The 20821-nt window shown below is 42.3% G+C and overlaps 2 protein-coding genes across 5 annotated transcripts in view; one reads left to right on the top strand and one right to left on the bottom strand.

Moving 5' to 3' along the window:
- Positions 1 to 20821, bottom strand: part of LOC148893343 (T-cell receptor beta-1 chain C region) — a 47763-nt gene that overhangs the window by 15465 nt on the left and 11477 nt on the right. Inside the window, exons 1-5 of one of the 4 annotated variants that reach the window (XR_016115948.1) lie at positions 18003 to 19740; positions 17726 to 17746; positions 17517 to 17623; positions 6540 to 6697; positions 3151 to 3813 (exon numbers count right to left, since the gene is read on the bottom strand). Coding sequence is in view for 2 of the 4 variants with exons in the window: in XM_089004108.1 (XP_088860234.1) it covers positions 6629 to 6697; positions 17517 to 17623; positions 17726 to 17746; positions 18003 to 18207 (402 nt within the window). In the remaining 2 variants the exon portion in view is untranslated. Of the gene's footprint in view, positions 1 to 3150; positions 3814 to 6539; positions 6698 to 17516; positions 17624 to 17725; positions 17747 to 18002; positions 19742 to 19827; positions 20166 to 20821 lie in introns of those variants that run through there. The other 3 variants (XM_089004108.1, XR_016115949.1, XM_089004109.1) reach the window with 3 other exon arrangements.
- On the top strand, positions 571 to 17627 carry paplna (papilin a, proteoglycan-like sulfated glycoprotein). Its single transcript, XM_089004100.1, has 23 exons — positions 571 to 773; positions 3257 to 3326; positions 4192 to 4295; positions 5201 to 5261; positions 5358 to 5460; positions 6487 to 6617; positions 7915 to 8038; positions 8113 to 8193; positions 8259 to 8431; positions 8517 to 8640; positions 8733 to 8859; positions 8987 to 9179; positions 9257 to 9383; positions 9457 to 11149; positions 11765 to 11905; positions 12088 to 12215; positions 12290 to 12344; positions 12412 to 12558; positions 13658 to 13785; positions 13987 to 14095; positions 14189 to 14364; positions 15687 to 15849; positions 17489 to 17627. Exons 1-23 carry the CDS (start codon positions 688 to 690, stop codon positions 17496 to 17498), a joined length of 4254 nt encoding a protein of 1417 aa, XP_088860226.1. The 5' UTR covers positions 571 to 687; the 3' UTR covers positions 17499 to 17627.

Below are 20821 nucleotides of genomic sequence, written 5' to 3'. Positions count from 1 at the left end.
GGGGGTGGCTGTACAAAATACATTTATATAGCGCTTTAACAACAGCTAAAGCTGGAACAAAGTGCTAACATGGACAACGGGCAAATGCTGCCCCCTAATGGAAGGGAAAAACATTGCCAGAGGTCTAACCAGTGCTTTATCAGCACCCCGCCAAAAAATCAGAAATGGCGCTTTTCAATTCCTGAATACATTCTGGAATGGCAGTGAATGAGTTAATTAGATTTTTTTTTCACCCGGGTAGTTACATGTAGTGGATATAAAAAACAAAAGTGTACACCCCCATGGTCAAATGTTAGCTTCTTGAAATGTTTGGTGGGGGGGGTAAAAAAATATTGAAGTGAAATTAGAAGTCCTGATTCAATTTCTGAGCTCAAGTCAAATCCAAAAAGGTACAACAAACCTGCATCTGGACTAAAATAGAACGCCATTTTAACTGTTGTTTTTGTTGTTGTTGTTGTCGTAAAACACATTGGTTTGCGTTGACCAACAAAAACAAAATGGTGGGGGGAAATTAAATCCACTCCCTATGCGCATGCGTGAACTCCCCTCCCTACCCATGCACTCCTTCAGCGAAACCAACCCCCCTCCCCCTCCTTACCTCCCTCCCCCGTCCCCACACACCCCCTTGCCTTCCTTCCTCCCTCCCTCCGCATTACCTCTTCACCCCCCCCCTTCCCCCTCGCATATATGAGGGCACCGCTGCTGTTTTTGGACTCATCTGTCGTCCAGCTGCGACCAACCGAATCAGACCGAGTTCGACTGCATCGAGCCCGGTGAGTACTGAACTTTATTTGTGTGTGTGTGTGTGGGGGGGGGTGGTGGTGGTAAAATCAAAGCTGCCGAGGAGGGTGGGGGGAGGAAATGAGACGATTTTACGACTCGTTTAAAGTCGCGACGAATGCGAACGGAAGTAGAACATGTCAATGTACAAAGTAAAAGACGTGGGAAAAAATGTCAATTGATAATCGTAAGCGCGATACAGGAAGTTATTTGTGACGAAAGTAAAACGTACGTTTGTAATCTAATGTAAAGTACTGTAAAAGTAGAGTAATTTTTTTTAGATAAATACGAGAAAATAAGCTATGGACAGAGAAGGACGTTTGACATTTGAGGCCGAAAAAGTCATTAACAAGATATCTCAAGAACAAAATTACTTAATGCAAATCGAAAAAGGGAAATTTTAATTAAATGAAAAGTTCAAAAAAATTAATGCTTGACAAACACACAAATAATACAAAAGGGAAATAAACGAGAACTTTTGAAAAGGTGTTTAATCAAGAAAATTCATTTAAGTTGAAAGTAAAGTAGCACTTCAAAGGGAGAAATAAAAATTGTCATTAAATATAAAAAATATTGTAACAATTAAAATACAAATAAAAACATACTTTAAAAAATGTCAAGAACATGAGATTCGGTTGAACGTTTTTTTCAGCATAGATGGAGGACACTGATTTGATGTGGCGACCCCTTGAAGGGAAACGCCGAAAGGAAAAGAAGAATACATTTGTTAAATATTCAGCTATCTTTAGGAATTGTTTATTTTAAAACTTTTGCATAGGTACAATTTTGTTGTCATTTTTTTTCATGTGAAGCACATTTGAAGGGAATCATAAAAAATAAATAATAAAAACTTATACAGTAAAGTCTCGTTATATCGATACGCAAGGGAATCCGAAAAAATATCGATATAACCGGGACTATCGATATATCCGATCCTGGGGGGGGGGGGGCGTAAATGCGGCATCTTTGTTATGGCATGTAATTTCATCATTGGGTTCATGGATTGCGTATCTAACATGTTTTTTGTACAGTAGTGAAGTGAAAAATAAAGTTGTGCATAAAATAAAAACGTCTTTACACTTTTAATGACTATTTCCTTTCAAAAATGCAACCAACCAATGCTAAATCGTCAAGTTCTATTCACACGAAGCCACGAACGCCAGCATGTACAATCATATGAAAAACAGTGATTGTTGTAAACAATAAAGATATCTGGATGCAACACAATTAAATACTGTACATGGATGAAAAACCAAAACTGCAACGTTTACATAACTTACGTGACGTTCGAGAGTGGCTGAATAGAATGCCGGCGCGCAGCTGTGACGTTACAACAGCTTTTTGACTGACTCAAGAAACACAAAAAGTGATGTTGGTTGCCCTTTAATGCACAGTATGGAATGTACAGTCATTTTCAAAATCATGACGCTTCAGCAGACAACACAACAAACATTGTTGCAAAAAACGCTTGCATTCATGTAACAGTACATGTACATAACACTGCAATTAGTATGTATGTAAGCTATTTAAAAAAGTCATCAATCTTCTTCTGCTTCCCATTTTTATATTTTAATATGAACACTTCCATCTTGTTTAACGTTTCTAAAAAACCGGATGCATTTTCTACGGATTCAAAGAAAGATCGCGTGTCCGCAACCCCTTGCAACACTTTTGTCGAAGTTGCAAAAGGTGTGCATTCAGTCGCTACTTCTTCATCGTCATCAGCATCATCATCATCATCACGGGAATCTACTGTGGCATACTTGGCTTTGACCTCCGCTGCGATATCCGCATCTGATGAGCTTGGGAATGTCGCAATGTCTTTGTCGACTGCGACATACGATGCAATGTCGGCGACTTTTAGCTTTTCAGCCAACACTGCAAGAGGAATGTTGTCGTCATCCTCTTCGTTAGCTGCAGATGTTTCCTCACTGCACCCTGGATTTTCAAATTTGCAGTGACGGAAGCAGTTCTTGATGGTGTTTTCGGACACCGTGCTCCACGCTTTGGAAATTGCTCTGATGGCATCCAAAACAGTCCATTGTTGACGACACACGAGCAGCCGTCTGATACACACGAGCTGCCGTCTGAAAATGGCGTCTGCTTGGGAGAGCTGCTCACGTAACAAGACACGTGACCAAGTTGACCAATGGCGCGACGGATATATCGATGTAAACAACAAAAATGGCCGGCGGGGGATGAAAAGGAGCACCGTAATAACCGGATTATCGTAACAACCGGGTATCGTACTAAACGGTACTAATTATACATAAAAAGACTAGAAATGTGCAAGGGAAATGAAAATAATATCGTAATAAGCGGTACTATCGTTATAACCGATATCGATATAACGAGACTTTACTGTATTTAGAAAATAATACAATAAAATACATTTTGATTTATATTGCGCTTTCATGTTCCAAATCTGTCTCTTGGATTGACATAAATATCCTGTCCATACATTTACCTCCTCCAGGGATCACAAATTTACGACGATGATGCTGTGTCTGTTACTTCTCCAGCTGATCCTGGCTCCAGCCCTTTTGGTAACACATCATATCTCACACATGAAATATGAAAATAGTGTCTCAAAGGACAACCGACGTCTCCGGACAAGTTGTGTCCATAATTTGTAAAATGGCTTCAAATGACTTCTACTCAGCGTATTTTAAAAAAGATTCCACCGCATATAGCTATATTTATATTTTTCATATAGCTATATTTTATATTTTTAAGACTCGCGCTTAATATTCAGGAAGTCTTGTTTTTGAGTTGGTGACGAGTCCGTACGTGACGTCACTAAAGGAACGCCCCCTGACCGAAAAAAAAAGACACATTGTAGCAGTCCTTCCATCACGTCAATGTATTTTGCTGTGTTGTTTGGTCTGGAAACCTTGTGTTGCATCCAAAAGCGGCCAGAAGAGGGCGTCCAAGCTCCATATAAGGAATTTATCAGCCTGTGGAAACGGAGGTGGCCACAGGAGGTCGCCATTTTGTGCCTCTTTTCTGGTGATCATTTCTCCCCAATGTTGCCTCAAAATGGCATGGAATAAATTCTTTAATCGATTGCAAACATGTATGCTTTCCTCTTCAGAACTATTTGAATCATATTCATAACTGGATCTAATCTGAAGCCATTGTTTTGATTCACTAGCAATGCAAGACGTCTTGGCGTGACGTCACAAACTGGGGGCGGGACTTTCTGAAAATGCCCAATTCGCAGCTCAATTTTTTTGCAGATTTTGGACACTTTAAGTCATTTTTATTGGTGTTTTGAATTTGACTAAAAATGTCATAGTGCGTGTTTTGGGTATTTTAGATGCTATCAAACGTTTTTCTGATGTCAGTTAAGAAACAAAAAAGTGACGTCGGTTGTCCTTTAAAACTTTGTGTGTGTTTCTGTGCACCAAGGTGTCCACTGAGGACTACTGGGAGGGTTGGGGTGCCTACGGAGCATGCAGCCGGACCTGCGGCGGCGGCGTCATGATCAGAAGCAGACGCTGCATTACTCACAGGTATGGGAAGTTTGTCATTTTGGATTTTAGGTCGCTAATTGGGCGCAAGAGGACAATCTGGAAAAGACTATTTTTTTTTCTCCCCTTCCACAAGGAAGCAGCATTTTCCTTTCGCCCATGTTAGCGCTATGTTCCAGCTTCAGCTGTTGTTAAAGCACTGTATAAACCAATACGTTTGAATCGCATTGTATTTTGGACAGCCGCCCCCATTTCAAACTCATATAACTCCAGACCCATATTACTTATGAATTAACTCTTTTTTTTCTGATGAAAGAAGAGAGTCTCAGGTTTCTTACGCTGCATTGAATGTTTATGTAGGCCTAACCCCCAATTTTCTCTGGGTCCTGGAATTTGAGTGACAATGACAAAAAAAATGTTGTTTTTTCTTGTTTGGGTTCCGATAAAGCGATGGCCTTGGCCAAGGTTGCAGCGCTTCCCTTTTTTGTCCATGTTAGCGCTTTGTTGCAGCTTCTGCTGTTGTTAAAGCACTAGATAAACCAATATGTATGTATTGCATTGTATTTTGGACAGCCGCCCCCATTTCAAGCGCAGATAACTCCAGACCCATATTATTTATGAATTAACTTGTTTTTTTTTGACGAAAGAAGAGTGTCTAAGGTTTCTTATGCTGAATTGAATGTTGATGTAGTCCTGAAACTCAATATTCTGTGGCTCCTGGAATTTGAATGACAATGACAAAAACCCTGGCACTGGAGTGGACACATTTTTTTGCAGTGAATGAGTTGAATATAGTGGTACCATTCATTCATTTTTGTGTCAATCCACACATCCATAGACTGAAAAAAATTAATTAACAGGACTGGAACTACGCATGTGTGAAGCAGCTAGTATCAGCTAGCGGGCTAATTAGCACGCTAACCGTCTATTTGCCCGCTTTGAAACAGAAACGACGGAGGCTACAACTGCGTTGGACCTGACAAGTCTTATTTGGCCTGTAACAACGAGGTAATAAAGATTTCACACTAAAACCACTGGTCACTTCATCAATTTATTGCGTGTATCCTATAATCAATACGTAATGAGATTCGCTTTCGCACTCAGGAATGTCCTGCTGGAAGCAAGGATTACCGCGAGGAACAATGCTCCCAGTTTGACGGAACTGACTTCAAGGGGTCGCGCTACGTCTGGGTGCCTTATTACGGAGGTAGTTTTACACGCAATTGGTAGCTAACAAAAATAATTGCAAATACTCAATTGTACTCATATGAGAACTACTGAAACGGGAAGGATTTGACATGTAGTTTTATTTTGTTGGTTTTTTTTTTTCCCTGACAATTGCTCAAACGCTAGCTAACATGCAATGTCGCAAAATAGTAAAGGGAAGCAATTTGAGGTTGGGGTGTTTTAAATCTGATGAAAAGATGTAGAAAAATCTGCATTTATTTGTTCATTTTGTCATGAGAAAATTAACTCATTCACCTGCCATTCCCAAATTTATTCAGGTTTTGTTTTTTCTTGTGGGGAGTGCCGATAAAGCGATGGTCAGACCTCCGGCAATGTTTTTTCCTTTCCATGAGGGGGCAGCATTTATTTGCCTTTTGTCCATGTTAGCGCTTTGTTACAGCTTCAGCTGTTGTTAAAGTGCTATATAAATAAATATGTATTGTATTTTGTACAGTCGCCCCCATTTCACTCAGATAACTCCAGACCCATATAACTTAGGAATTAACTTTTTTTTTTCTAATGAAAACTGCATTGAATCTTTATGTAGTCCTGAAACTCAATATTCTGTGGGTCCTGCAATTTGAGTGAAAATGCCAAAAACCCTGGCACGAGAGCAGACGCATTTTTGCACATCGTCTAGCAGTGAATGAGTTAAGAATATTAAAAAAGTGGGACTTTGTTTAATGTGAAAGTCGAATCGGACCATAACTGTCAAGAAATAAGGTAGAATTGTTATCGTGAAAAGTATTGAAATGTGAGAAAAATAGGATATTTCTAAAATGTTTTAAAAAAATGCGTGAACAAACTTAATATGTTGCCGTTGATATGCTTTTAATTGATTTTAAAATCAAAATTTGATATTGATAGTAAGCAAATTTCTGTAAAACTGATCCTGTGACTGTAAAGTGACCTGGAGAGTTTTGAAAGGTGCTTAGAAATTAAATGTATTATTATTATTATTGATGATTCACACACAACTAATAATATCAATTTTTGCCCATGACAGCCGAGAACCCTTGTGAGCTGAACTGCGTACCAAAGGGAGAAAACTTTGTTTACCGCCACAGTGCCACGGTGAAGGATGGGACACCTTGCCATCCAGGACGCCCTGACATCTGCGTGGCGGGAGTCTGTCGGGTAGGACAGCGCTAGCGACGGTTCATTGATGGATCGACCCATTGTGTGGAGCGCTTGACTTGATATTCCATTGAAACGTTCTAAAGAAAAGAAAGAGAGAGAGACAAATCAACACCATTTGCGTATTAACAAAAAAAAAAAACGTATTTTCCGGTGTATAAGGTGCACCGGCGTATCAAGGCTTATGGGTGCACCTTATACAACGAAAAATACAGTACATGAAATAAAAGATGATTTCTTGTGAAGCGCCATGGAAGCGATGTCTGTTATAATAATAATAATACATTTCATTTATCAGCGCCTTTCAAAACTCTCACGGTCACTTTGCAGTCACCGGATCGATTTGTCTGTGAGTGAGCAGTGGCAGCCACACGCGCCAGCGTTCACTCAACCGGGAATAAGATCAAGTTAGCTAGATAGCTAATATATAACTAATAAATAGCTAGCGAGTTAGACATCTAATAGATAGCAAATGGATAGCAAATAGATAGCTAGCGAGGTAGCCAGCAACGGTGACCCCGTTCAACTGGGAATAACTAAAATACATCAAGTTATCTAGCTAACTAATAGATGACTAATAGATAGCTAGATAACTAATAGATAGCTAGCGAGTTAGACATCTAATAGATAGCAAATGGATAGCAAATAGATAGCTAGCTAGGTAGCCAGCAACGGTGACCCCGTTTAACTGGGAATAACTAAAATACATCAAGTTATCTAACTAGCTAATAGATGACTAATAGATAGCTAGATAACTAATAGATAGCTAGCGAGTTAGACATCTAATAGATAGCAAATAGATAGCTAGCTAGGTAGCCAGCAACGGTGAACCCGTTCAACTGGGAATAACTAAAATACATCAAGTTATCCAGCTAACTAATAGATGACTAATAGATAGCTAGCTAGCTAGCTGGTTAGACAGCTATAATGTGAGTAATATATGAGTGGCTGCCTTTCCAGCAGCTCATGTATTTTGTTTTTCTACTTTCATTCCTTTCATCACTTTGCTGCTGTGAAATGTAAATTTCTCCACTGCGAGACGAATAAAGGCAAATCCAATCCATTCCAATATACTCTTGTATCACGAGGGGATAGTGCATCGTCATTTTTTTGAAGACAATGACGGGTTTTGGGTGCACTTTATACAACGAAAAATACAGTACATGAAATAAAAGGTGATTTCTTGGGAGCGACGTCTCTTTTTATCACGAGGTGATAGTACATTGTCATGTTTTGATGAAAATCAAGGCTTTTGGGTGCACCTTATACCCCGAAAAATACGGAATTTGTCTTCCAGCGCATGGGCTGCGACAACGTGCTGGACTCAAACGTGCAGGAGGACCCCTGCCTGCAGTGTGGGGGCCACGGGAAGTCCTGCTCTCTGGTCAAGAACACTTACAACATGCAGCGTCTAGCCCATGGTACACGTGACATATTTTTTTCCCCGCCCCCCACATCTGCCAAGTGTGAACCCGTTTTATTTCCCCGTCTGCAGGTTACAATCAGATGTTCACCGTCCCCGTTGGAGCCACCTCCATCAGCATCAGAGAGAAACACCCCTCGCGAAATTACCTTGGTAAAACGACGAATAACGTCCCCACGAAGCAGGATTTTCATTGCCAAGTGTGTGTTTATGATTAGCCGTCAGGAACCTGCAAGGAGATTACTACCTGAACGGCGACTGGCACCTGGGGTCCACCCGAGCCACCCATATTGCCGGCACCAAGCTGTTCTACCAACGTGGCGTAGAGGGTGACAACATTCCAGAGTCCATCATCGGCCGCGGACCCACCACCGAGCCCCTTGTCGTGGAGGTGAGAGCACTTCCTGGTCTCTAATCGTCCAGTGTCAGCAAAAAAACCTTTGAGAAACTGAACTTCCTGACCGTGTTTTTGGCAGTTGATCAGCCAGGAGCCCAACCAGGGTGTGGAGTACGAGTACTACCTTCCAATGGGGCACCCCACAGAGGGATACTTCTGGAGCTTCGGCTCCTGGTCCGCCTGTACCAAAGCCTGTGGTTCAGGTAGGAAATCCAGAATCAGGAAGCAGACTTTGCCTCTCGTCATTTCCTTTGTGATGATGTTTGAAAATACCCGCCACTTTCCCTGCCACCAGGCTACCAGTCCAGAGCCGTCTACTGCGCCATCGACAACGAGGTTGTACCCGACTACCTGTGTGTGTACTACCCTCGGCCCGAGAGCAACAGGACCTGTAATGTTCAGGCCTGCCCTGTCACCTACTCGTGAGTGAAACCCCAGCCTTGTTGAATTTTAGAATTCAACCTCAGGAGACGGTTTCGTTTTAAAAAGTCATTCCGGGGAGATCTGGTAGGTTCGAAGTAGTTTGAATGTACCCCCTTTGTCCCTCAGCTGGAGAACCGGCGAGTGGAACGACTGCGACGCCCCGTGCGGAGGTGGTTTCCAGTACCGCGGCGTGGACTGTCTGTACAATGACGAGTCAGGACCCCGCGTAGTCGAGGACGCCTACTGCGCTCAGTACAGTCAGGCACCTACAGACCAGCAGAAATGCAACATGCAGGCTTGTCCCGACTACGGAAGAGCGGTGAGAGAATCACGACTCCGACCCACAATAACGCGAACTGGATACATTATTGAGATTGAGAATCTGTGTGCACTCAGATCATTTCCTACATCCCCGGTGAGAACGCCGTCCAATGCCGCACCGCCACCTACGGCTGCTGCTATGACCGCACTACCCTGGCAGCTGGACCCAATGGAGAGGGCTGCCGCGACCCGCCTGCTCCTTGTGAGTGTCAACAACCAAAACCCGACCGCCAATGTTCAAGTGATTGGAGCGAAAAATCTTTGTTTTTGTCCAGACGAGCGCTCCGTCTGCTCTCTGCCTAAGGCCGCCGGATCCTGCGCTAGCTGGACTGTTCGCTACTTCTTCAATGTTTTAACCAACAAGTGTACAGAGTTCTGGTATGGAGGCTGCCACGGCAACAGCAACCATTTTGCCACAGAAGAGGAGTGCCACAGGGTTTGTCACGAGCCCAATGGCGCGGCAAATGGAAATGGAAATGCTAAAGGTTACTCAAACGGCCATGGAAATGGAAACGGTAACGGCCACACCAATGGAAATGGTAACGGTTATTCAAATGGAAATGGAAACGGTAACGGCCATACTAATGGAAATGGAAATGCTAAAGGTTACTCAAACGGCAATGGAAACGGTAACGGCCACACCAATGGAAATGGAAACAGTAACGGTAATGGCCACACCAATGGAAATGGAAACGGAAACGGTTATTCAAACGGAAATGGAAACGGTAATGGCCGTGCCAACGGTAACGGCCATTCAAATGGAAATGGAAACGGTAACGGCCGCAGCAACGGAAACAGTAACGGCCCCTCAAATGGAAACGGTAACGTCCGAAGAAATGGAAACAGTAATGGCCGTGTCAGAGGAAACCCTAGTGGCAATGGTTACTCAAATGGAAACGGTAACGGCAACGGGCGCACAAATGGAAACGGTAACGGTTACACAAATGGAAATGGTAACGGCCGCACAAATGGCAACGGAAATGTTCACGGTTACTCAAATGGAAACAGAAATGGCACCAGCCGCACCAAAGGAAATGGCAATGGTAACGGCCATGCTTATTCAAATGGAAATGGTAATGGCCGCACCAACGGAAATGGTAACGGCCGTACCAACGGAAATGGTAACGGTCACGCCAACGGAAATGGGAACGTTAATGGTAATGGCCGCCCCAACGGAAATGGTAATGGACGTACCAACGGAAATGGTAACGGTTACTCAAACGGAAATAGTAACGGTAATGGCCGCACCAACGGTAACGGTGACTTGAATGGAAATGGATATGCAAACGGCCACACAAACGGTAATGGACATGGCAATGGAAATGGTCACGGGAATGGTCAATCGAACGGAAATGGAAACGGTGAGCACTATAAAGAAAATGGAAACGGTAATGGTTACTCAAACGGTAATGGGAACGGTCAGTCCAATGGAAATAGTGAGCACAAAGAAAATGGCAACAGTAACGGAAACGGCCAATCCAACGGAAATGAAAATGGTGTGCACACCAATGGCAATGGAAACGGACGCTCAGACGTATATGGTCAGCGTTCCAACGGAAACGGCAACGCTAACGTAAAAGGTGAGGAATACAACGGAAATGGGAATGGCGAGCATGACAATGGAAACGGACGCTCAGATGTATATGGTCAACGTTCCAACGGAAACGGCAACGGCCGCTCCAATGGCAACGGTAACGGAAAAGGTGAGGCATACAACGGAAATGGAAACGGCCACTCCAACGGAAATGGTGACAATGGAAATGGACACTCAAACGGAAACGGCCATTACAACGGAAATGGTGAGGACAATTATGGAAACGGCGAGAACGGAAACGGAAATGGCCGTTCCAATGGCTACCGCTTCAAAATAGCCTCCCGTGTCGCCCAAAATGTACACAAGGCCCGAGTCTACAAGTCCAGCAAGCCTTACTTTGTCACAGTGAAAAAGCACTACATCCCTGCAGCCAGGTAAGAAACTTTCAAATTGGGGGGTGGGATACACACCCTAAAGTAACCCAACCAAACGACCACCTTCAGTCCACCTCCTTCGCCTTGTAACGACCCCCACCTCAAATGGAAACAGATTGAGTCAACGTGTCGACGCCACCCCCGTCCTTACTACCCCGCTTGTGTTCCCATAATCCACCTGACATGACCTGCACTTGTTTATGTTTGCGTGTCATCTCATACCATGTTGTTACCATCCACTAATAAAAATTGTGCCGTGATGCTCACCCATCCTTGTCCGAGTGTGGTCACTAAAATGCTCACTGGAAACAGTACAGTGGTACCTTGACTTGCCTGGTAATGATCCGGTGTTTTTAGGATAGCTGGAACCGATTGATCCCATTTGCATTCATTTCAATGGGAAATGTTGACTTGGGACATGAACAATTTGAACTCCAAGTGCAGTCACTGAGCAAAATTGAAATCCTAAATCAAGGTTGCACTGTAATCCTGTTGTACGGCATTGTGTCGTGGTCTCGTGCCTGCATGCGTCTCCGTCACCTGCTTGCGTGGCGCTCTTTACGCCCACTTTGACCCACGTCAAAGCGTAAAGTGACTTCTCCTTGGTTGCCCTAGTTTGACTTTACAAGTCCAGGTGAGGATCGACCAATCGGATCCGTCCTCCGTGGAGGCCCTGGTGGGCCAGACGGTGGTCCTACCGTGCAGAGTCACCCCACCTCCATCGAGGAAGGATGGCGCCGCGCTGACATCACGCAGGTCCAAATTTTAATCACTATAAACGCCAGGTTGTTTTGCTAACTCACCCCTTGGTTATCTGGATTTTTGTCCTAGCTATTTTACCCAATTTGGGGTACTTCTGACCCAGTTTTAAGGGTCTCTGTGTCCTCTGTTTCCAAACCCACATGCCAATGAGGTTCTGCCCTGTGTCCTTTCCTTAGACAACAGCAACAGCCCAATGGTTCTTTGCTCCTCGGACCCGTCACCAAGTCAGACGCCGGTTGGTTCTTGTGCGTGGCCACCAGAGGGCAGGAGAGAGACCACCGCTACGTTTACCTGACCGTCTCAGGTAGTAAAGTCTTAGTATTGGTCTTCGCCTTGACATCCCGTCAATGTGTCCCTAGTGTTTTAATTTATGTCCAGAGGGACCATCCCAGTCGCAGCCCACCACCTCGCCGAAGGACAAACTCTCGCCAGGGTGAGCGTAAAAACCCCAAATATTTTATTTTGAAGCATACGGACTTGTGTGTCGTACTTTCTGTCAGGTTCACCCTGGAGGGTTCGGCGCCATCTTTGCTGGAGAAGCGGGTGGGAGAAGCGGTCCAATTGTCTTGTACCGTTTTACCCGCAGCCGCATTGCCGTTCGTTAGCATACAGTGGACCCGGGACGGACGTATGATCAGCGACTCCAGGTCGGTCCATATTTACTAGATAAAGATTACATTTTGATATTAAAAATTAAATTGTAACTGATTCGCTGCCATTCCCGATTGTATTCAGGTTTTGTTTTTTTTCCTGCGGGGGTTTCCGATAAAACGCAAGTCAGACCTCTGCCAATGTTTATTCCCTTCCACGAGGGGGTAGTAGTTGCCTTTTGTCCTTGTTAGCGCTTTGTTCCAACTTCAGCTGTTGTTAAAGTGCTATACAGTGATACCTCCGCTTACGAACGCTTTAGCTAACCAACTTTTCGCCTTACGAATGTTAAATTCGCGAGAATATAATCTTGGCATACAAACTATTTTTCGGTGTAGACTGCAAGGTTAAAATATCCCATCAATCAGGCCTTCTACAATTTGACGAGTAGACAAGCAAGGGAACCAGCTATTAATGAAGTTTCTAGTGTGTCTGCCTGCATCTGTTGCTGTTACAATATCACAACTTCCAAGATGTACAACCCAGAGCTCCTTGAGACACTTTATGCAAAAAGCTTCCATCAAGCTATCAACAACCATCACAAAGGTAAATAAAACGATTTTATGATAAAGTACAGTTTATTTCTTTAATTACAATACCATAGCACATTTATTATACATAAATAAGGTATATTTTGTTTAGTTTTAACGCTTATTTAGTAGTAAATTATGTTTTATGGGGACCTGGGAATGGATTATTCTCATTTTAATGGTTTCCTATGGGAAATTGATGTTTGGAACACACTTTTCACCTTACACACACTTTCTGGGAACCAATTAAGTTCATAAGCCAAGGTATCACTGTATATTTATTGTGTTGTATTTTGTACAGCCACCCCAATTTCAAGCTCATATAAGTCCAGACCCATATAACTTATTAATTAACTATTTTTCCTGATGAAAGAACAGAGTCTAATGTTTCTAACACTTTATTGAATATTTATGTAGTCCTAAAACGCGATATCCTGTGCAATTTGAATGAAAATGACAAAAACCCTGGCACTGAATCTGAGTATTGACATATTCAGTCCAGTCGCTCTAAAAATCAAGACATATTGCCCGTCGAATTTTATCTAAAAACCAAACGTATGTCCCTAAGGTTTGTCCAGCGGTCAGATGGCGCCCTGCTCATCGACTCGCTCCGGATGGACGACGCCAGCGTGTACACTTGCTCCGCCTCCACGCAAAACCAGCTGGAGCAGAGACGCGTACAGCTCAGAGTCCAAGGTTTCCACACTAGTTTCACACGTCACAAAATCTTTCAGATCTTTGTGGTCAACAGACAATACGACAAAACATACATGCATATATTCTTTATCCTCAGTGGCATTTCCACTCATTTTACTCGGAGGGAGGGTGCGGAGGGAAAATCTGAGCTACCAAAATGTATGGTTCTTTCTTTGTCATCCTTTACTGTGGCGCCATTAGCTGCCGTGCAGATCACCAAAGCTCCTGACAACGTCCAGGTCCCTGAAGGCAGCACGGCGTTGCTGCCGTGCGTGGCATCGGGGGACAATGTAAGCATCGGATGGTCCAGGTACGCTGTGTCATATATACCTTGACTGACAAATTGAATTTGTTCCATGATCGATCATGCTGTTTTTTCCTCGGGGGGGTTTGGGGGGTGTAGGAATGGCGTCCCGGTGCGTCCAGATGGGCGTAAAGTCCAAGTGTCACCCGACGGGAGCCTGATCCTGAATAATGTGCGGGCATTCGATGAGGGCACCTATACGTGCAACGCCTATGCTGGCGTTTACTCTGTGAGCGCCTCGGCTGATGTGCGCATCGCTAAAGATGGCCAGACGGGTATGTAAGGCCGAATCCCAAACTTCCAAATCCGATCCTACGAGCTTCCTGTTTGGAGTTTATAATAGAATTAAATATGATAATCAGAGCTCAACCGATATTCATGTTTTGTGGTCGATCCTGATAGTTGACGGAGTGAAATTTCGTGATCCGATTGAGCTGTCAATTAGCGTGAAAATATATCTGATGGGTGAAATAACGTAATGTTGTCCCTTCCCATCAATGATAAACAATGAAAAGAGAAAAATGTGCCCCACCTCTTGCGAATTTTTCGGGCCAAAAATGCCATGGTCGTTATTTTCGGCTAAAATACCTTTATTATAAACGGTCTTTTTTTTTCAGCTAAAAATGCCTTACGTTTTTTTCTGCCAAAAAAACGGCTTACGATACATTGTCGGGTGTTTTTTTAAATTATTTTTTTAAGCAAAAAAAAAAACGGCTTGCTATACGTAGTCGTTTTTTCTGCCAAAAACGCCTTACTTTACATGGTCGTTTTGTTTTTTTTTTCAGAGTAAAAACGCCTTACATAGTCTTTTTTTTAGGCTAAAAATGGCTTACTATACATGGTCTTTTTTTTGGGGGGGCTAAAAACGCCTTACTACAAATGCTCGTTTTTTGCCCTAAAAATACCCTACTATATATGGTCGATTTTTGGTGGCTAAAAACACCTTACTATAAATTGTCGTTTTTTTCGGGGTAAAAATGCCTTACTATAAATGGTTGTTTTTTTGGCCAAAACGCCTTACTGTAATGGTAGTTTTTTTGGGGGGGGGGGCTAAAAAAGCCTTACTATACATGGTCGTTCTTTGAGGGCAAAAACGCCTTACTATAAATTGTCATTTTTTTCGGGGTAAAAACCCCTTACTATAAATGGTCGGGTTTTTTTGGGGCTAAAAATGCCTTACTATACCTGGTGGGTTTTTTTTTTCGGGGTAAAAACGCCTTACTATACTTGGTCATTTTTATTGTCAAAAAACGGCTTACTATAATGGTAGGTTTTTTTTGGGGTGGGGGGGTAAAAATGCCTTACTATACATGGCTGTTGTTTTTTTTTTTTTTTTTTTTTAGTAAAAACACCTTACTATAATGGTCGTTTTGTTTTTAGACTAAAAATGCCTTACTAGACATGCTCGTTTTTTGGGGGGGCTAAAAATGCCTTATAACAGATGGTTGTTTTTTTCTGCCAAAAACACCTCCCTGTATATGGTCTTTTTTTGGGAGTAAAAACACCTCCCTATACATCGTCTTTTTTTCGGCTCATTTGAAAACATGTTAGGAACAACAAACAATGCTACAATGCATTTTTTCTTTTTGCTTTTTAGGCATATTGATGACATCATCATCGTCGTCATTGGAGACGCCGTGCTTGGACCAGCCCGAGCTCGCTAACTGCGAACTGGTGGTCTACGCCCATATGTGCACCAACCCGTACTACGCCGCCTTCTGCTGTGGCAGTTGCGCCCGCCAAGCGCAGAGCGCTGACAGGTTAGCTTCAGTGACTGTCGTTTGAGGGTTGCGGGGGGGCATAATATTGTTTTATGAAGTATGATATGATTATGATATTTTTTTGAAGTTTCACAATAAAACAAATAAGTTCCCAAGAACGTCACAGCATGTGGTGCTGCTTGTCGCCATGTTAGAAAGAAAAAAAAAGCCCATTAAACATGAAATTCTTTCCCGCGATTTGATATTTCCCATACAAATCATAGTTTGCTCCATTGTACCTTCTCATTTCCTGCCCACGATTACGTCGCGTTGCACATCCGCGTGTGCATTTTGCAAGCGTGCAGGTGCACGTTGGAGCTCGCGGTGACGTCGGAAAGTTGTGTCTGCGTTCGCGAGCGCGGTGACCACATCCTCTCCCTGACTTGACTCGAAAACATTTTAAATGTCATTTCAATGTCAAATATCTAAATATACAGTGATACCTTGGCTTACGAACTTAATTGGTTCCCAGACAGAGTGTGTAAGGCGAAGTGTGTATCCAAAAAATAATTTCCTATAGGAAGCAATTAAAATGAGAATAATCCGTTCCCAGGTCCCCATAAAAACATAATTTTCAACTTTCTAATTTTCTAAGCCTTAAAACTACACAACATATACCTTATTTCATGTATAATAAATGTGATATGGTATTGTAATTAAAGAAATAAACTGTACTGTATAATAAAGTGGTTTTATTTACTTTTGTGATGGTTGTTGATGGCTTGATGGAATGGAGTGGCCGGTTTCCTCAGCATTAAAAACTTGAGGAGGAACGCAGTCTTCTTCTTTCGCCATCTTGCGGAATGATCCCTTGTAGGTGCTTTCTCTGTGATAATTTTATCTAGTTCCTCATCAATTGTGTTCTGTTTAGCTGGGTTGATAGCTTTTTGCATCAAGTGTACAGATGGCTTGTGCGGGTTGTTTGTGGAGCCTGATTGATGGGATATTTTAACCTTGCAGTCTACACTCTGCATTTGAACTATCAAAGTTGAAACTCTCACTGTCGTCTGCATGTCTCTTTAATGTTTAAACCACCTCGCTCACTGCTGCGTTCTTGACCAATCACGTGGCTTTAACCGAAGACTGGGGGCGGGGAATAGAGGACAAAAACAGTTGGCTGTCATTTTGTTGTTAGAAGAAGTGGCTCGTTGGCGAACGACACATCACTCATTGAGGCAGCTTCGTGTACGAAAAAAATAAAAAATAAATGTCACGTTCGTAAACCGAAACGTTCGTAAGCCAAGGGGTTCGTAAACCGAGGTATCACTGCATATGAATCGAAAAATGTTATTCACTGGACTAAATACTAAATAATCAGGTGATTTGATTTCAAAAGACAAGCTAAGCACATTGTTAAATTTAATGAATAATACTTTTATTCCACAATGTTTTTTTTAAGTCAGGAAAAATACAAGAAAAATATTTTTTCTTTAGTGGTTATTTGCAGACGGTCCCTATAAAAACAAATGGAGCATATATGTAATGCTAATTCAGTGACAAACATTTGAGTCGCGTCTCAGGTTAGCATTTCATGTTTTGTCGTCTTAAATGAACCTTTTGAATATTCGGTTAGCATCAAAGACGATTCGTGTCACGTGAACCAAACACCCTTGGATGTTTTTTTTTTTTCTCTCCTTAGGTCAAGATAAGCTTTGAGAACTACCAACCTTGATCCGCCAAAACAGGAAGGCCACAAAGGCGGCGTAGACGCAGCTCTTGGCGATCAGGACGGCGTATGACAGTTTGGCGCTCTGCGTCAATTTCAGGAAATTCTCTGGAGGGGAAAAGACAGACGGGGTCGGCGGTTAGCGCTGTCGCCTGCTAATGCGCTATGATTAGATATTTAATTTTTAAAAAAAAAAGAAGAAGAAATCACCTCGTGTCTGTCCGTCTTCACCTGAAAGGACAAGATATGGGTCAGGTTATTGCATCAAAAGTCATTTATCATCAAAGACAACATGATTCACAAACATATTTTCAGAAAATGTCAAAATTTTCGCTTTAGCATGTAATGCTAAGTGTGTGTAATGTAATGTAACGCATTAGCATGTTTTGTGATTTTTTTTTTTTTTTTGTGGTGAACATCAAATATGATTTGCAGGCTTTCATCCATTCATATCAAAGGCAATTTCAACTATGAAATCCATAGTCACCTTCATTGCCGCTGATGGACTCGAAAACGTCGACGTAATTCTCCCCGTCGAAAAACGTGACCACGCAAGTAAAATTCCGACTCCCACGTGACCATTCGTCCGCCGGGACCCTGAGCCTGCTGGTGATGCTGTACCCCCCGCCGCCTCGCCTGCGGGCTTCGGGGTCCGTCGCCACTCCAGTTTCTCTCTTCTCGCCGTCCACCATCCAGGCTAGGTTCACGTGGTCGGGGTAGAAGTCACTGGCGGCGCAAACCAGCGTTTTCTTCTTGGTTTTGTCGTCCTTTTCGTTGGTGCACTCTTTCTTCGAAGGCGGGAATAACGTCACCTTGGGAAGCGTGATTTTGGCATTTGGTTCTGTATGGCGGGAAGGAAAAAAAAACACAATGATGACTCTGATTACCCTTGGTCATAAAAAGATGACGTTAGCGCTTTTGTTTTATTCATACCCAAAATGATTCCAAATACTGTACAATGATACTTCGGTTTACAAACCCCTTGGCTTACGAACTTTTCAGTTTACGAACGTTAAATTTATGAAAATTTTACCTTGGCATACAAACTTTGTTCGTACACGGACCTGCCTCAATGAGTGATGTGTCGTTCGCGTACGAGCCCGTTCTTCTAACAACAAAATGGCAGCCGACTGTTTTTGTCCTCTATTCCCATTCCCCAATCTTCAGTAAAAGTCACGTGATTGGTCAAGTACGCAGCAGTAAGGGAAGGTGGTTTAAACAGAGACAGGCAGACGACAGTGAGAGAGTTTCAACTTTGATAGTTCAAAGGCAGAGTGTAGACTGCAAGGTTAAAATATCCCATCAATCAGGCTCCACAAATAACCCGCACAAGCCATCTGTACACTTGATGCAAAAAGCTATCAACCCAGCTAAACAGAACACAATTGATGAGGAACTAGATACAATTATCACAGAGAAAGAACCTACAAGAGATCATTCCTCAAGATGGTGAACGTTCCTCATCAAGTGTTTCATGCTGATGAAACCGGCCACTCCATTCCATCAAGCCATCAACGGCCATCATAAAGGTAAATAAAACGACTTTAGTACAGTACAACGACAGTACAGTTTAATTCTTTAATTATAACATAGCAGTTAATATACATCCAATAAGGTATATTTTGTGTAGTTTTAAGGCTTAGAAAATTCTGTTTTATGGGGACCTGGGAACTGATTATTCTCATTTTAATGGTTTCCTATGGGAAATTAACTTTGGGATACACACTTCGCCTTACACACTCTGGCAACCAATTAAGTTCGTGAGCCAAGCTATCACTGTATATAGTTTTGTAAACAGCAATAAATGATTTGCAGTTTTCCAAAAACATTGCCGAGATTATTTAAAAACAAAAATAAAGATAAATTACGTTTCAGTGACCTGGAGTATGTTTATTTTTAGTTTTCACCGAATCAAATGTGCACTTTTTAAGAAGCATCGAGGACGCTTTACGCTGTCAATGAACCGAAACAAGACAAATTTTAATATATTGATAAACGATGCTGCTGGAGTAAATTACAAGTATTTCCCCTAAAGAGAACCCCCCCGTCTTATTTTTGAGGTGATTTTTGAAAGGTACTCATTTACGAAGTTTACGTTTAATGATTCTATTACAACTAAAGAAAAACGTTTCCTTGCAACTGAGCTGTTGGCGGGGGAAGCTAAAAACTAAAACCACCATTTCAGAGCGACTTGAGAACAAACTCCACTCGAACACATCTTAAAACATTTTAAATCAACATTTATGACCATTCGGCCCCCTCCCCTCATTCAAATCAACTACTCATGTCAGCTATGTCCACATTTTTCTTACCTAAAACGGTGACTTTAGTTCCTGCGCCGAAAAAAGCTCTGCTGAACGAGCACAGCGATGCCGAACGAGCACAAAAACCACCTCGACTCTCTTCGCATCCTTAAAGCAATAGTCTGTCCTTTGTGTTTTAAGACCGCCGACTTTAAATCGACGAGTTGCAGTATGTGGAAATTTCACGCCGATTTCCCTTTAATGGCGGCTTGTTTTCACCAAAGGCCATTTAAAAAGTTTTTGTGAATAGATCGAATAAAGTTCTGAAGGAAATCGAACGCGGACAAATGTTTAATTATTAAACGAGGAAGCGATTCTATTTCAGAAAAGGTGCGTTTAAGATCACGCTCCTGTGCAGACGTCAGGGAATCGAGCTGGATTCATTTGGGAGTGTTTCTTTCACGTCGAGCCATCCAGTCATAAACCACATGGTAATTTTTTTCAGGCTAAAAATGCCTTACTATACATGGTCGTTTTTTTGCAGCTAAAAACGCCTTACTATAAATGGTCGTTTTTTTTTCAGGCTAAAAACGCCTTACTATACATGGTCATTTTTTCGTGCTAAAAACGCCTTACTATACATGGTCATTTTTTTCGGGCGAAAAACACCTTACTATACATGGTTGTCTTTTTTGGGCTAAAAACGCCTTACTATACATGGTCGTTTTTTGCAGCTAAAAACGCCTTACTATAAATGGTCTTTTTTTTCAGGCTAAAAACGCCTTACTATACATGGTGGTTTTTTTCTGCTAAAAATGCCGTACCATACATGGTCATTTTTTTTCGGGCGAAAAACACCTTACTATACATGGTCATTTTTTTTCTGCTAAAAATGCCTTACTATACATGGTCGTTTTTTTCAGGCTAAAAACACCTTACTATACATGGTCATTTTTTTGGGGCTAAAAACGCCTTACTATACATGGTCGTTTTTTGCAGCTAAAAACGCCTTACTATACATGGTCGTTTTTTTCTGCTAAAAATGCCTTACTATACATGGTCG

The sequence above is a fragment of the Hippocampus bargibanti genome, linkage group LG09 (assembly GCF_051943395.1).
Source record: "Hippocampus bargibanti isolate YZ-2025 linkage group LG09, ASM5194339v1, whole genome shotgun sequence".
Taxonomy (NCBI): domain Eukaryota; kingdom Metazoa; phylum Chordata; class Actinopteri; order Syngnathiformes; family Syngnathidae; genus Hippocampus; species Hippocampus bargibanti.
This window is presented reverse-complemented; position numbering and strand designations above follow the sequence as displayed.

Bases quoted from the DNA above. Each gene is read 5' to 3' on its own strand.
- paplna (XM_089004100.1), top strand. From the start codon at position 688: ATGAGGGCACCGCTGCTGTTTTTGGACTCATCTGTCGTCCAGCTGCGA. The intron at 8,432-8,516 runs GTGAGAGCACTT...TGTTTTTGGCAG, and splicing joins CCGAGCCCCTTGTCGTGGAG to TTGATCAGCCAGGAGCCCAA. The intron at 13,786-13,986 runs GTTTCCACACTA...TGGCGCCATTAG, and splicing joins CGTACAGCTCAGAGTCCAAG to CTGCCGTGCAGATCACCAAA.